At 39.6% G+C, this 15294-nt stretch overlaps 1 protein-coding gene across 1 annotated transcript in view; it reads left to right on the forward strand.

Annotated features, from left to right (window-relative positions):
* The window catches only part of EIF4G2 (eukaryotic translation initiation factor 4 gamma, 2), a 20960-nt gene extending 5866 nt beyond the window's left edge, over nucleotides 1-15094 (forward strand). The window contains exons 3-23 of the mRNA XM_015406961.1: nucleotides 1041-1145; nucleotides 1935-2000; nucleotides 3451-3576; nucleotides 4468-4570; nucleotides 6080-6211; nucleotides 6300-6366; nucleotides 6449-6600; nucleotides 7232-7342; nucleotides 8743-8826; nucleotides 8913-9011; nucleotides 9229-9370; nucleotides 9462-9622; nucleotides 10279-10392; nucleotides 10854-10979; nucleotides 11784-11888; nucleotides 11971-12186; nucleotides 12483-12741; nucleotides 12934-13138; nucleotides 13397-13608; nucleotides 13925-14046; nucleotides 14321-15094. Of these exons, the coding sequence (XP_015262447.1) occupies nucleotides 1041-1145; nucleotides 1935-2000; nucleotides 3451-3576; nucleotides 4468-4570; nucleotides 6080-6211; nucleotides 6300-6366; nucleotides 6449-6600; nucleotides 7232-7342; nucleotides 8743-8826; nucleotides 8913-9011; nucleotides 9229-9370; nucleotides 9462-9622; nucleotides 10279-10392; nucleotides 10854-10979; nucleotides 11784-11888; nucleotides 11971-12186; nucleotides 12483-12741; nucleotides 12934-13138; nucleotides 13397-13608; nucleotides 13925-14046; nucleotides 14321-14386 (2773 nt within the window). The 3' untranslated portion in view covers nucleotides 14387-15094. The remainder of the gene's footprint in view (nucleotides 1-1040; nucleotides 1146-1934; nucleotides 2001-3450; nucleotides 3577-4467; nucleotides 4571-6079; nucleotides 6212-6299; nucleotides 6367-6448; nucleotides 6601-7231; nucleotides 7343-8742; nucleotides 8827-8912; nucleotides 9012-9228; nucleotides 9371-9461; nucleotides 9623-10278; nucleotides 10393-10853; nucleotides 10980-11783; nucleotides 11889-11970; nucleotides 12187-12482; nucleotides 12742-12933; nucleotides 13139-13396; nucleotides 13609-13924; nucleotides 14047-14320) is intronic.
* The last annotated feature ends 200 nt before the right edge of the window (nucleotides 15095-15294 follow it).

The raw sequence follows: 15294 nt of genomic DNA on the forward strand, positions 1-15294 counted from the left end.
GGGGGGTGTAATGATGCGAGCGGCAGCCTGGCTGGGGGATGCTTCGTGAGCCCCTTTGTCTGGCCGTGGCCGCACGTCTGCTCTCGTCTCCTTCCGTGCGTGGTTTCGAGACCAGGCCGCTCCCGGCAGAGAAGAATGGAGCCACGTGTGTTGCCGATGTGGCGGCCCCTGCGGGTTTAAGGCCTCCTGTCCGCCGCATTCTTTCCTTGGGAGCGATCCCGGCTGGAGTACGTGGAGGATTTATGAACAGGGAAGGTGCTGGAGGTTGGGGAGCCCCAAGCCCGCGGTCGATAAACGTGGTAATGAGAGGGCCTACCTGAATCTCTTGTCGCCGCTTCCGCCTCCTGGTTAAGGAAAGAGGGTCTTGCACAATCCGTAATGGTCATGCTGTGGGTGGGGGGAGTAGTTTTGCTTTGAAAGTTTATTGAAACCTCATGCCTTAAGAAGGGCGATTTCTTCTTAGGTCTTAGGGATTAAGGGGAACCTGCTTCTTAGGTGAAAGCATTTTGAATTAGATTTATATTTTGGAGAGCATGGCCATTGAACCTGATGCCTAATAACGCTGTACCCCGGGAGACTTGTCTGGGTAATCCCACAAGGCTACAAACATACGCAAAACTAAGTATATAAACAAAACCAAGTTACCTGTGTGGGTCACACTGTAAGGGTCTGTGGTTTCAGTAAGCGTGTGACATATAATTTATATTTTGGAGAGCATGGCTATTGAACCTGATGCATAATAAAGCTGTACCCCAGGAGACTTGTCTGGCTAATCCTACAAGGCTATAAATATACACAAAACTATATAAACAAAACCAAGTTACCTGTAAGCGTCTGTGGTTTCAGTAAGCGTGTGACATATTCAGTTGTCTTGGTCCTTTGTATGAACATCATAAAGAGGATATAGGTTTGAAAGCAAATGGTTCACAACTTCACAGCTACAGAGTTCAAGACTTTCCTTGCTGAAAAGATACTGATAATACAGATTGAGACCCTTGGTACTCAAACACTTACTGTGCAAATTCTTGTTTGTCTTCTAGGTTTTGTTTTTCCCTATCCTGTCAATTTATTCTTTTGAAGATTCTTCATTGTCAAGCCGCCAAAGTGGAGAGTGCGATTGCAGAAGGGGGTGCTTCTCGTTTCAGGTATCTCTTTTTAATGGAATGTATTAATGGAATGTCTTATTTCATAGTAAAATGGATGAACACAAAGCACTTAAAGGGCAGTTCTGGCCTGTAACATAACAGCCTTAATCAGCCTTTGGTGGTTCGAAGGGAGTATGATCAATTTCACAGTAGCATTACATAGCAAGGTACTAGGGTGTGCTGGTGCAGCAGCTGATGACTGTGCTGAAGCCTTGGACAATTCAGTTCTAGGCAGATTTGATCCAAGGCTGCTCCTTTGCCTTGTCCCCGTGTTGTTGAAACAATAAAATATGAAGAGTGCTTGAGGTATGAGTCACAGAGGTCAAGACCCATAGCTCACAAAACAGTGCGGACAAACAAATGGCTACTGTACCTTGTGTATCAGAAAACACATTGACGTGGAAGTGTGTGAGGAGGTGGTATGCCATAAGAATCCACACGAGCCATCACACGACACGGATTTGCTTGCATAGTGCAAGTGCTAGAAGAATTCCTAGGACTGGGCTGTGAAAGACATTCCGTAACATTAATCTGTTTTCTGTTGTCATCTTGCTTTTTACACTAAGTTTATAAAAGAGTGCAAAGGAGATCTATGAAGTTTACTAGCCTATCCCCCCCTTCCAAAAAAAACCCCTGCCTTAGTATTTCTTGTAAAAGAACATCTAGTATCTGTCTTTTATGCCTTGTTACCTGGCAGTGTCTTTTTCTTGCTACAGGTAGTAATTATCTAAGGGTTTTTACACTTGCTCCTTGAAAGTTGGTTTTAAACTGGGTTTTTGTTCTCAATAGTGCTTCTTCGGGCGGAGGAGGAGGTAGGGGTGCACCTCAGCACTATCCCAAGACTGCCGGCAACAGGTAAGTCTTTATTGAGCTTTGAATACTATATACAATGGGGGCCCAAAGCAGCCTATAGCATCATTCTCCTTTCCTCCATTTTATCCTCACAACAGCCCTGTGAGGTATGTTAGACTGAGAGTTACTGGCCAAAGTCACCCAGCAAGTTTCCCTGGCAGAGTTGGGATTCAAACCTCGGTCTCTCAAATCACAGTCCAACATTCTAGCCACTACACCATACTGGCACTGTGGACTGACAAGAACTGTATACAGTTTTCTAAGTGTCGTCAGGAAGTATACAAGGACATAATAGTTTTTACAGTTTGTGATTAGTTTACTTTCTTCACTGCTGCTTCACACAGTTGATGTTTTGGTTAAAGTCCATTACAACGTCAAAATATTTGCTGGTTGGTCATTACCAGTTCAGGACCTTCACATCTATAATTTTCCCCATTGTGGTTCATTTTATACTTAATCTTACATGTTCCAGTGTTGTCTGTTCATCCAGTTTGGAGAAGTTCTGGAGGAAATCTGTCTGCATTGGTTTTCACCAATCTGAATGACTATTTTTTGCAGATTTTACCATTTCACTGTTCACCTTGATTTCAGATTGCTTTAAGAATAAATTAAAATGACATCAGACTTGTTCCATTTTCCTGTGAATCTATATTATGAATAAAAGACTTTGTTACTGGCACTGTGTTCGGGATGTATGTGCTCTTATTTAATTTTACTTATTTAAACTATTTAAATCCAGCCTATCTCAATAAGAGTTAAAGTAGCTAGTAATACGTCAGGTGACAAAGAATGCAGTAAAATCTCTATACAGCAACTATTTAATTCAGGTATCATCTGATAATTATTGTAATATTAACAAACAAAAGTCATTTCAAAAATTGTTGTTTTAACAAAATACACTCTGAATTTGTTTTTTCAAATAAAGTCGTATAAGCCCTTTGTAAAGACAGAGATGATGGTTCTGTCTGGACTCTTGCCTGATACCAGAGTTGAACCAGTTTCTAAGTCCTGGCTCTGTTTGAATGGAGAAGGAAATGTGGATCTGTGAGAGGGTACCAGAAGTTGAAATTGGACCAGTGGAGTACAGCTGATACTCATATTAATTTCCAGTTGTGTTAAATTCTCATGTAGGGGCATGGCAAGTGTCATAGTGTTGTGAGATAGATAAATGGTAGTGAGTGCCTACTAAGTTTTCTCCCCAGCTACTAGTCAAATGCTGTAATTACGCAGGTTTCTTTGTGTCCTGTTGATATACTAGTGTGGTATAGTGGTGAGAGTGCTGGACTTAGTTATGAAGGTAAAATGGAGGAATGTTGATCAGTGTAAGCCACTTTGATTCTCCAGCGGGGAGAAAGGCACAGTATACCTATTTCATTTAAGATATTCTTCATTACCTTGAAGTTACAGGGGAGCATTCTACAAGTTCTAATATCTGATTCTTGTGTTCTTAAAGCGAGTTCCTGGGGAAAACCCCAGGGCAAAACGCTCAGAAATGGATTCCTTCACGAAGCACTAGACGAGATGACGACTCCGCAAATGACAAAGAAAGACATGATGCAATCTTCAGGAAAGTGAGAGGGTAAGTTAGAAATAATAGAATGTTTTAACTAAAGCTGCCATCTAAAATGAAATCCTTACGAGAAACCTGCAGTCAAAAGAATTGACTGAGTAGTTAAAATCATTGAGGAGTTTGCTCTCCCTGAACATTCCTTACTCTTTGGTGATCTGTACCCCCTTAGATTATTGCTCAGAATCTTACTGAACTTTACTCTGTGGGATTTAACTTGCAGGAAAGGGTTATTAGGATTGCACTGAAAAGCCGCAACTGACTGAATTCCTGGTTTCAGACCAGACCTGCACAAATTTGTGACTTACCATACTGCATGCAGCTCACCAGCTGTATATTGATAACCCCCACTGCTGCTCTTGCAGTCCACGTAACAAAGCAAAACCAGAAGGTGGTTGTGTTGTATAGGCTTGGTATAAGGCTGGAGCAGTAAAATCTCAACCACTGTTTCCAAACTTGCTAGGTAATTTCATTTCTGCCAGTTGTGTGCGGTACCAGTTCTTCCTTCCCGTTTTGTTGTTTTCTTGCCATCGCTGTGACCATACGTTTTCTGACTCCCTGTTTAAGATCTCTAGGCCCTGAAAACTTTTCTGCCTGTTCTTGTGTGATACTTTGATCCTAACCAGATACATGTCCCACAGACTGGACTGCAGTTTACTTAGTTCCCTGATGGTATTAGCGGTATTTCTTTGTGTCCAACTTTTACCACAGGATCAGTACAGTGTGGAATACAGTTAAAGTGTGCTACATTTTCTAAGGAAAAGCTAAAAGTGTTATCTTGAGGCGCTTGTGCTGAAGAATGGTAGGAGTATCAAAGGCAAACTTAAGAAGATGCAATAAGCTAAGTGAATAAACTGAGATGAATTAGAGAAGTCTTACACTGTTATTTTTTGTTTCCTTTAGCATATTAAATAAGCTTACTCCTGAAAAGTTTGACAAGCTATGCCTTGAGCTCCTCAATGTGGGTGTAGAGTCTAAGCTCATCCTAAAGGGGATCATACTGCTGGTAAGGGAAAATGTACTGAGAATCTTAACTGTTCCAGATGCGACAGGTTTTCTGTGTGGTGTGTGAGAATTTCCTGGAAGTAGCTCCATTGCTAGACTTGAATACAGTTCTGTAGCTTTTGGTCTTGATGTTTTGGCACATTCCTTCAATACTGCAGAAGCTTGCCTCAAGCTTATGCAGGAGTATTCAAGGTAATGCAGTACTGTAAATGACAGGTTGGGCTTGTATCAGGGCTGAGATTTCTAAAATGTTATCGAGTCCTTGAATATTGGAGGGGAGGGATGACGATGACATTTTCGTAGTCTTGTTAAAGGCTGAATAAGCATAAGCTGCTGCACTGGTGTGTGTTTGTAAGTATGCGTGTGTGTGTGTGTGTGTGTGTTGTGGTGGGCTACAATGGTGGTTGTACCAACAGGATTGTTTGTTTTTTTGCTGTCAAGTTGCAGCTGATTCGTGGCAACCTCATAGGTTTTTCAAGGCAAGAGAGGTTCAGACTTCCCTGGTGGTCTCCCATCCAAATACTAACTAGGGCTGACCCTGCTTAGCTTCCAAGATCAATGAGATCAGGCTAGCCGGGTCAGGGCAGCAGATAATTGATATATATATCAGCATGTAAGTAAAGTTGTTGAGCTCTAAAATAAACAATCCACCATTGAAATACATTTAGGTGATACTAGTGATTGAACAACTTGGCTTCTATGCAATATTGTAATTACTTGCTGTCATTTTTAGTAACCACTTGATGTGGCCCCCTTTTTCTGATGGCCATAAGTGTTAGATGCATTGTTAAAGGTATTGGATGAAGATGGAGCATGACTGAGAAACTCATCTAAGCAGTATCTGTAACACATTTTTGCTTCTACAAAACATTAGCAAATTTCCATAGGTAGACTACCATTATAACAGTGTTAGAGGCAAGTCATATGAATTGGGTGAGCCAGGTGTTTGTTTGTTTTTCCATTTTACGAAGTAGATCCATGAATTGGATGAGCCAGGTGTTTGTTTTTCCATTTTACGAAGTAGATCTGCTTGTTCCCATTAAGGGTGTTTTTACTTGCCTTAGGCTGCCAAGCATTTACAGTTCTGCTGCAGCAGTGTCAATACAAGTCAATACAATACTCTGCTGTCTTCTTTGTGGAATTTGGTGAATACAATGGGTTTGTGAATGCTTTTGTAATAAGTACTTAGGTGCACAAGGGGAGAGTCTGTGGGTCAGTGGTAGAGCATCTTCTTTGCATGAAGATTCTCTCAAGTTCAGTCCCCAGTTTTAAAAGTATCTGATAGTAGGTGATGTGAAAGATCTCTGCCTGAGGCCCTGAAGAGCTGTAGATCGATATAAGGCAACTTCATGTGTTTGTGAGTTCAAAAGCACTTGTAATGTTGGAAAGGAACTTGGGAGGTTTCTGAAAACAAGCGTTGATCTTTGCTAATTAAGAAGTGTGGTGTTTGCCACAAAATAGTAGCTAGATTTTGCTTCTTTTAATCACATCTGCAATTTCTCTTGTTTAGATCGTAGACAAAGCCCTTGAAGAGCCAAAATATAGCTCGCTATATGCTCAACTATGTCTGCGACTGGCAGAAGATGCACCCAACTTTGATGGCCCATCAGCAGAGAGTCATCCAGGACAGAAGCAAAGCACAGTGAGTATGCAAGCCTTGCTTTAAAGCTACTATGATAATGAGTGCTGCAAAAAGGTACAATTTTAATTAGTGGATTTCTTCCTCCTAGACATTCAGACGCCTCTTAATTTCTAAACTTCAAGATGAATTTGAAAATCGCACCAGAAATGTTGATAGTAAGGCTTTAATTTCTTTTACAATTAAATTATAGCTCAGTTTTATGTTCTGCAAAGTAACACATGTTTTTCTTGTGTGTAGTCTATGATAAGCATGATGGCCCCCTCCTCCCCGAGGAGGAGGAACAGAGAGCCATTGCTAAGATTAAGATGCTGGGAAACATCAAATTCATTGGAGAACTTGGCAAGCTTGATCTTATTCATGAATCTATCCTTCATAAGTGCATCAAAACAGTAAGTGGGGGTTTTTTTGGCTTCACGTAAACTGCAAAAACATTTCTTTTAAATAACTAAATCTCATTACTACTTGATAATAACTTAAGGTATAAGTTGATTCTGCCTGTGAAGATGGTGCATGCATGAATTTATTACAGAAGGATGCTTAGACCACTGGTTCTCAAACTTCCTACCTTCAGAGATTCCTTTCCACATAGGTATTCTTCAGCAGACGAGCCGTTATGTGCTCTGCAGAAAGGTCTTAGTTCACGTCCCATTGTGTACTCAGTTCAGGCAATTCATTTGTTGGACTTCACTATTTATGTCCTATATGAACTAAGCATAAGACAAAGCAGTACACTCAGCCATTCCATGACTGAAGATAACATCAGGAAAGATAGTTGATGGAGGATAATCTGCCTTTCAGAGATCCTTGCTCTCATACAGAATGCTCTGGGAAGCACCTGAAGAATCCCAGTATTTCCCAGCATGTGGCTTACAGCATTCTAAGGAAACCTTAAGTATTAAAAACCTGTAAGCTAGTTGATTTCGAAGGGAATTAGAAATAGTGAGCTTCAGTAAATAAAAATTAAACCGCAGCAGATAATCATTTTGTTAATGGAAGTATTTCTTAATTTTAAATATTCAGCTTTTGGAAAAGAAGAAGAGAGTCCAACTCAAAGATATGGGAGAGGATTTGGAGTGCCTCTGTCAGATAATGAGGACAGTAGGACCTAGACTAGATCATGCAAAAGCCAAGGTATGTATTGTTAGAAATTAAAAGTGGGCTTCACAGCTATGGGAGTGCTGTATCAATGCGGGGGGGTGTAGTGCCAGTTTGGTGTAGTGGTTAAGTGCGCGGACTCTAATCTGGGAGAACCGGGTTTGATTCCCCACTCCTCCACTTGCACCTGGCCGTAGTTCTTTTTTTTCTTTTTCTTTTTAAAGGAAAAATATCTTTACTACAAAACAAATCATGGGTAGGGTACTTTGGATAAAAAGAAATAAAACACAAGATTACATGCTTACAGTTACTTTCAGTACTACTTGCTAACGGCTACATCTTTCTATCTACCGAGCGGCTTCAAGAGAGCGCTTCCTGTGTGCTTCACACAAAGGGCCATAAAGCTTGTGAATACATTAATGCTAGATGAAAGCATTTCCACAAACAAGTTGTTAGTTGACCAATACAAAGGCTACAGGTCACTTAATTAGGCTAAGGAACTCCCTCAGACACCGTAGAATACATTATGTAACACAACGTCCTGTTTCCTGACAAACAACACAACTCTGTAATGACTGAAGTGCTCAGCCCCACCTACCTCACAGGGTGTCTGTTGTGGGGAGGGGAAGGGAAAGGAGTTTGTAAGCCGCTCTGAGACTCCTTTGGGTAGTGAAGGGCGGGGTATAAATCCAAACTCTTCTTCTTCTATGTGTACTTAAGAGAGATGCTTTTCTTTTTTTTATAGTTGGGTGTATGCCTTTGCCTCTCCTAAGGCAGTTCAGGGGCTTTTGGGGTTTTTTTTGTAAAGGAGAGGAATTATGAATTTTTAATGCTGTGTTTTGTTAGTTGCTTCTGACCTCTATGGCAGGACTGTAAACTAAACGGGGCTAGAGCAAATATATTTCAGTCCTATTTGGCATTTTAAATAAAATAATCCAATGGAAGAGACTGATACTGCCTGCAATAGAGGATTGGGTTGTGAAGATGATGGCGTTAGCCAAGATGGCTTAATTTACAGCTTTGATTCGCGAGAAGACATTATCCACATTAATAGCAAACTGGAAACCCTTTATTGATTTTCTGCGTGAAACTGAAAGAAAGGAACTGTCGTTATTTATGGTTTTGAAGACGGGGGGGAAAGGATTATTTAAAAAATGAGAAGTTTTATTCTGATAACAATAGAACAATTGTGGATTCTGTAATTGTGCCAATGTTTGTCATGGAGAAAATCAAAAGCCTTTCCTTTATGTTCCTTTTTTCCCTTTCTTTTGTCTTTTTTAACTTTTAAAATCCTTCAACAAAATTTGTATATAAATAAGTAAAAGAATCCAGTTCCACTCCTTGCACAGTTCTATGCAAGGAGAATAGCATCCTTGTTTCCAAACTTGGTGTATGTGCTCTTAAGTCTTCCATCTGGGAATTTTATGTCTCCACAGTCCTTAATGGATCAGTACTTTGCCCGTATGCGCTCCTTGATGATGAGTAAGGAATTGCCGGCAAGGATTCGTTTCCTGCTGCAGGTAGGAAAATAAGCTGCCCGTTTTGTTGTGTCTTGTGTGTGAACAATGCCCCTGATCTTGATGTGCTATTTCTTCTGTGATTGAAGGATACTGTGGAGTTGAGAGAACACCGCTGGATTCCTCGCAAAGCTTTTCTTGACAATGGACCAAAGACTATCAATCAAATCCGTCAAGATGCAGTGAAAGTACGTATTTAGTTGGGAAGATAAGTTGATTATTTAAAATATTTGTGCCCCCTCTCTGATTTCAGGCCCTCCGTGGTAATCAGATTTTTTTAAAAAAATTAACTTTTTGGTTCAGCAATTGTTTGTTGGGGGGATGTTCAGCCTTTTAATTGAGAAGTTCAGTACAAAAGATAAGCTGCTTTAACACAAAATATTCAATTTAACATTTGTTTTTAAGGATCTAGGAGTTTTTATTCCGCCTCCTATGTCTCAAGGGATGAGAAGCGACTTCTTTCTGGAGGGACCGTTTATGCCACCCAGGATGAAACTTGACAGGGACCCACTTGGAGGGCTTGCTGATATGTTTGGACAAATGCCTGGTAAATTCATTTAGTTTAGTAAGTGGCGAGATACTGTCATAAAGTACTTGAAATACCTGGGTTAAAACTATCTGCTTTGACTTCTAAACAGGTAGCGGAATTGGTACTGGTCCAGGAGTTATTCAAGATAGATTTTCACCCACCATGGGGCGACATCGGTCAAATCAACTTTTCAATGGCCATGGGGGACACCTCATGCCTCCTGCTCAATCCCAGTTTGGAGAACTAGGCAAATCCTTTTTGAAAAACCCAGTAAGTAACCTTGGTGAAAGCAGAAGTACTAGTCCGTCTTATGTTCCCTCTGTACAGTCTATTGGAAACAATGGGTTTTAAAATATTAAAACCAATCAACCAGAAAGACCTCCCAGTATAAACTGAAACAACAAAAACAGACTGGAGAAGTCGCTATCAAGAGCAAAAGTCTATATAATCAATAAAGTGGCAAATATTACAGTAGCAAAAATGGTACAAGAACAAAAGTGAACAATATCAAATTAGTCCAAAAATATCAAAAATATTACAAAGAGTCCGGCTTCAACTTCGTTTCGAAGGTAGACTTGATCAGAAGTGATATCCAGCACCAAGAGCTGTGTGATTATTTCTATTCAAGTACAAAGACGATATTTCCTATGTTGACGCTCAAGCTTTTGGTTATGAAGTCATGCCCATTAATAAGAAGTGTTAAATCTTGTTGAATACAAGGGCTTAGTCCCTGTTAAAAACTACAACATAAGAAATATCGTCTTTGTACTTGAACAATAGAAATAATCACACAGCTCCTGGTGTTGGAAATCACTTCTGATCAAGTCTACCTTCGGACTCTTCGTGATATTTTTGGACTAATTTGATATTCACTTTATTAATATTAAACCAGCACTTTTCTTGCTGCTTTTCCTCTTTGAAAACAGGGACAAAGCCAGCTGTACCATAACCAGAATCAGGGGCTTCTATCCCAGCAACAAGGACAGTCCAAGGATATGCCACCACGGTTTTCTAAGAAAGGACAGCTTAATGCAGATGAGGTATGCCCTTAACTCCAAGCAGACGTGGTTCTAAACAGAATGCCCAATGATTATAACAAGACGCGTTATTATGAGGACAAGTGCTGGGACTCCTGCTACCCTTCTCTCTCTGACTTTTCCCACGTCTTCTCAGATCTTTTCTTTCTCCTCCTTTCCTTCTTCCTGTTCTCCCTTTCCCTGGAGTCACCAGCATCCTATGAACAAGATTATGAGATATGAGGGCAATAAAAGTTCATCAAAAAGAGGAGTGGGTGTAGTTCTTCATACTTTCAGTTAACCTGTTTGGGTATAAAGTATTCTAATAAGACAAGGTGCTCTTAAGTAATGATATATGTGTGCTGTTGCTGAAGATTAGGTAATAGTGATATGTATAAAGCATCACCCAGCCGTAATGTAAAAGCTGCAGCAGCAGGAACTGTTGAAGAATTTTAACCTCATAATTCCATAAACTGTCTTTGCAGATTAGCCTGAGGCCTGCTCAATCTTTCCTAATAAACAAAAACCAAGTGCCAAAGCTTCAGCCCCAGATAACTATGATTCCTCCTAGTGCACAGCCACCACGTACTCAAACACCACCTTTGGGACAGGTAAATATTTCACTAATTAAGCTATTTGAATTCTAAGTACTTCTAGGTCTAGTTTGGTTTTTGGATGGACTATGCAAATATGAATGCTTGATAAGCATAGAATTAGGAGTAATTTGCAGCCTATTCATTTACCTGAAACATTAGGCATATTGAATTCTCTCTCTTGAGTTTGCATACATCTAAAGTTGCTCTGTGTAAGAGTTTGGGGAGATGCATGTTTATAGCCAAAGCATGGAATCCTATAAAGATGCTTGTTAAGGCATAGGTCCGCATGAACTTGATGAGACTTGTTTCCAGGTAAACAAACATCAGATTGTTAGTTTTTCATAGAAAAATGGTGACATTCAAAGAGAAGAAAACCAGTGGGATTTTTGCCCATGATTTGAACATTATATTCAACATTTGAATGCTTACCATATGAGGAATGTGTTTCTAAAGTATCCTGAGTAATGAACCAAACTGTAATTCCAAACTCGTGATGCTTATGAATAATGCTTTACTTTAATGATAACTACTCTGGCAGCCAAGTCGGTGTCACACTAAGGCTCAAAAGAAGGAAATTGATTTAATACATGTGTCTATATAATGTAAAATGTAATGATTTTTAAACTTAGTCAACTGAGAAAAGAACTTGGCAACTGCCAATGTAATATTAAAATCCACCTCTGCTAAAAAAATCAACCCTCAAATTACTCAGTTCACACCTAGAGTCCTGGATATAGGGTTTTATCCAACTATCTCTGTCTTACGAATAATGTAGTTTCATGCCATTTCATCTTCTAATGAGAACTTTCACTCTTCAAGCCACCTCAGCTTGGTCTCAAGACAAATCCACCACTTATCCAGGAGAAACCTGCAAAGACGATTAAGAAACCACCACCTTCTAAGGAAGAGTTGCTGAAATTAACTGTAAGTTCTATTTAAGTTGTTATAAGACTAAAAACTGCGGAAGCTGTGTACAACTTGTGATAGTAATATTTTCCTGTTTCAGGAAACCGTTGTGACTGAGTACCTAAACAATGGAAATGCCAATGATGCTGTCAACAGTGTGAGAGAAATGAGGGCGCCAAAACACTTTCTTCCTGAGATGCTAAGTAAAATAATACTTCAGTCACTGGATCGATCAGACGACGATAAAGAGAAAGCAAGTGCACTGATCAGTTTACTCAAACAGGAAGGGATAGCCACTAGTGACAGCTTCATGCAGGTACTGGCCGCAAATCTTGTAATTATGATTCAGTTTTACTTTTTAAAATGCATTAGAATTTCTTATAGTAATACAACTGAATAGTGTAAAAACATCTGGATAGACAGTCCTGTTTTTCTGTTTCATTACATTAGTTTAGTGGATCAATGCCTTACCGCTGTTTCAAAGTTGAGACTATCTAATCACTAGACTTGTCTCTTGCTTTCAGTTTAAGGATTCTCCACAGTTATATATGAACATCTGATACAGTAAAGACTGTGTACCATTTGATTGTCTCTTTTTTTCCCGTTCCTCAGGCATTCCTAAATGTATTGGACCAGTGTCCTAAACTGGAGGTGGACATCCCTCTAGTGAAATCCTACCTAGCACAGTTTGCAGCCCGTGCCATAATTTCAGAACTAGTGAGCATTTCAGAACTAGCTCTACCACTGGAAAGTGGCACCCATTTCCCACTGTTCTTGCTTTGCCTTCAACAACTAGCTAAGCTACAGGACCGTGATTGGTTAACGGAACTCTTTCAGATGAGCAAAGTCAATATGCAAAAGATGCTACCAGGTAAGAGAACAAAATACTGATTATTTGGGTATGGTTGGGGCCTTCTTGAGTGAGTGTGTACATTTTATTTTATCTGAGGATTATAGCTTTGGTTCAAACCATTAGGCAGGCAGGGCACTCTTTTTTCCCCTCGTGAGCCTAAAGCAAGAATAGTACAGTATTGCCGACTATTTATAAATTTTTCTGTTGCAGAGATTGACCAGAATAAGGACCGTATGCTGGAGATCTTGGAAGGGAAAGGACTTAGCTTCTTGTTTCCGCTTCTAAAACTGGAAAAGGAGCTACTAAAGCAGATAAAGTTGGATCCATCCCCTCAAGCGATCTATAAATGGATTAAGGACAATATTTCACCAAAACTTCATGTAGATAAGGGATTTGTTAATATTTTGATGACCAGGTGAGATGTCTTAACTTGCTTGAATTAGTTTTGCTTGGAATCATATAAGCAGTCTTAAGTATTCCTTCTAGTAGCTGTATTTGTGCATGTATGGTTTTACAAAAGTCTGTTCCAGTGGTGAACTTAGTCCTGGATGTGTGATAGCATCCTCCTTTTCAGGGCAGGGTGTCACTTTTCTTTAGCAGGACAAATACACTGTACACATAAATTGGTTCAGCCAAACCCATCCAGCTGTTTCAGTTCCATCTCTTCTTTCAGTTTCTTGCAGTATATTTCTAGTGAAGTAAACCCACCTAATGATGAACCGGATTCTTCATCTGCTCCTTCTAAAGAGCAGCTAGAGCAGGAAAAGCAGCTGCTTCTTTCATTTAAGCCAGTAATGCAGAAGTTCCTTCATGACCATGTTGATCTACAAGTGAGTGCCCTATATGCGCTCCAAGTGCACTGCTATAACAACGGCTTCCCAAAAGGTAGGAATAAATCTGTGTGTAATTCTCCCCCCCCCGTGTGCAAGGAAGTAGAACATTAGGTCAACATTACTTGGGGGAGGAAGAAGAGTTAGAATCAAGCAGGTAGATAGTAACTTTTTCAGTGTAGTCAAGTTCCATAATTGCCTAAACACAGAAGATTATGGGTGTTGGTGTTAGTGTGGGCAACATGCTGTACTTTAGTTCTGAGGCTAATGATTGTAAAAAGCAGTCTACAGTTCTTTAAGTAAAAGTAGCTTCTTATTTCCTTATTGATCTTAGAGATGTAATAAGACTACTGTACCTGTTTGTTTTTTAGGCATGTTACTGCGCTTCTTTGTTCATTTCTATGATATGGAAATCATTGAAGAAGAAGCTTTTCTGGCATGGAAAGAAGACATTACTCAAGAGTTTCCAGGGAAGGGCAAAGCTTTGTTCCAGGTAAAACAAAACCGCTGCAGTCAATAACATGCTGTTAACAATTGTCCCAATATCCTGAACTTCTGAAGCAATACAATTTCTATGATGTTTGAGGACCAAGTCCATTTGAAATGTGTTTTCAAGTACGTAAATAAAATAACACCCATTGTAATGTGTTTACAAGGGCTTAAGTCAGATTTGAAGAATGGCCTCTCATGTATCATATGAAACATGAAATATATACCACTTCTCACTTCTTTTGATTCTTGCTAACATTATGATGGCCTAATTGCAGGTAAACCAGTGGCTGACCTGGCTGGAAACTGCTGAGGAAGAAGAATCTGAAGAAGAAGCTGACTAAACCAGCCAAAGCCTTAAATTGTGCAAACATACTGTTGCTATGATGTAACTGCATTTGACCTAACCACTGCGAAAACTCATTCCGCTGTAATGTTTTCACAATATTTAAAGCAGCAGTAGGTCAGTAGGACTTGCTTCTGCGTAAGGGTTTTTGTAGTATGTCTTAATCATAGTCTACCATAAAAATATTTTAGAGTATCTTTAATGTTTAGATAACAGTGTATTAGCAGCATGCAATAATTACATCATAAGTTCAGAAGCAGTCTGTGTAAGGATCTTCTTTGATGCCAGTTACCATAGGCTGTTTGTTAGAAAACTGAATAGCAACACTGAATACTGTAGAAATGCACTTTGCTCAGTGTAATACTTGAGTTGTTGCAATATTTGATTATCCATTTGGTTGTTACAGAGAATCCTTAACTGTAATCGATGGTGGTTGCTGTAATAGTATATTGCCTGTATTTCTACCTCTAGTAATGGGCTTTATGTGCTAGATTTTAATATCTTTGAGCCTGGGCAAGTGCACAAGTCTTTTAAAAGAAACATGGTTTACTTGCACAAAAAATGATCAGTTTGAGGAGGTGGATAGATGCCCTTGGAAGTGGTCTTTGTGGGTGTGAAAAAAATGGTGAGAAACTGAATTGGTCCCTATTATAGTATTGAAATTAAGTCTACTTAATTTATCAAGACATGTTCATGCCCTGATTTTATATACTTGTATCTATCAATAAACATTGTGATACTTGAATGTCTGTATTGGTTTCTTACAAGAACCTTTTTGTTTGTTTGATGGAGTAAGCTGTACACTAAACATGTCTTCTGAATGTATAGACGGATCTACTTTGTGGTGGGGGTTAAACTGCTACAGACTTTGACACATTCCAGTTGTGAATGTCATTGTGCCTCAGA

The sequence above is a fragment of the Gekko japonicus genome, unplaced genomic scaffold, assembly GCF_001447785.1.
Source record: "Gekko japonicus isolate JY-2015 unplaced genomic scaffold, Gekko_japonicus_V1.1 scaffold1489, whole genome shotgun sequence".
NCBI lineage: Eukaryota > Metazoa > Chordata > Lepidosauria > Squamata > Gekkonidae > Gekko > Gekko japonicus.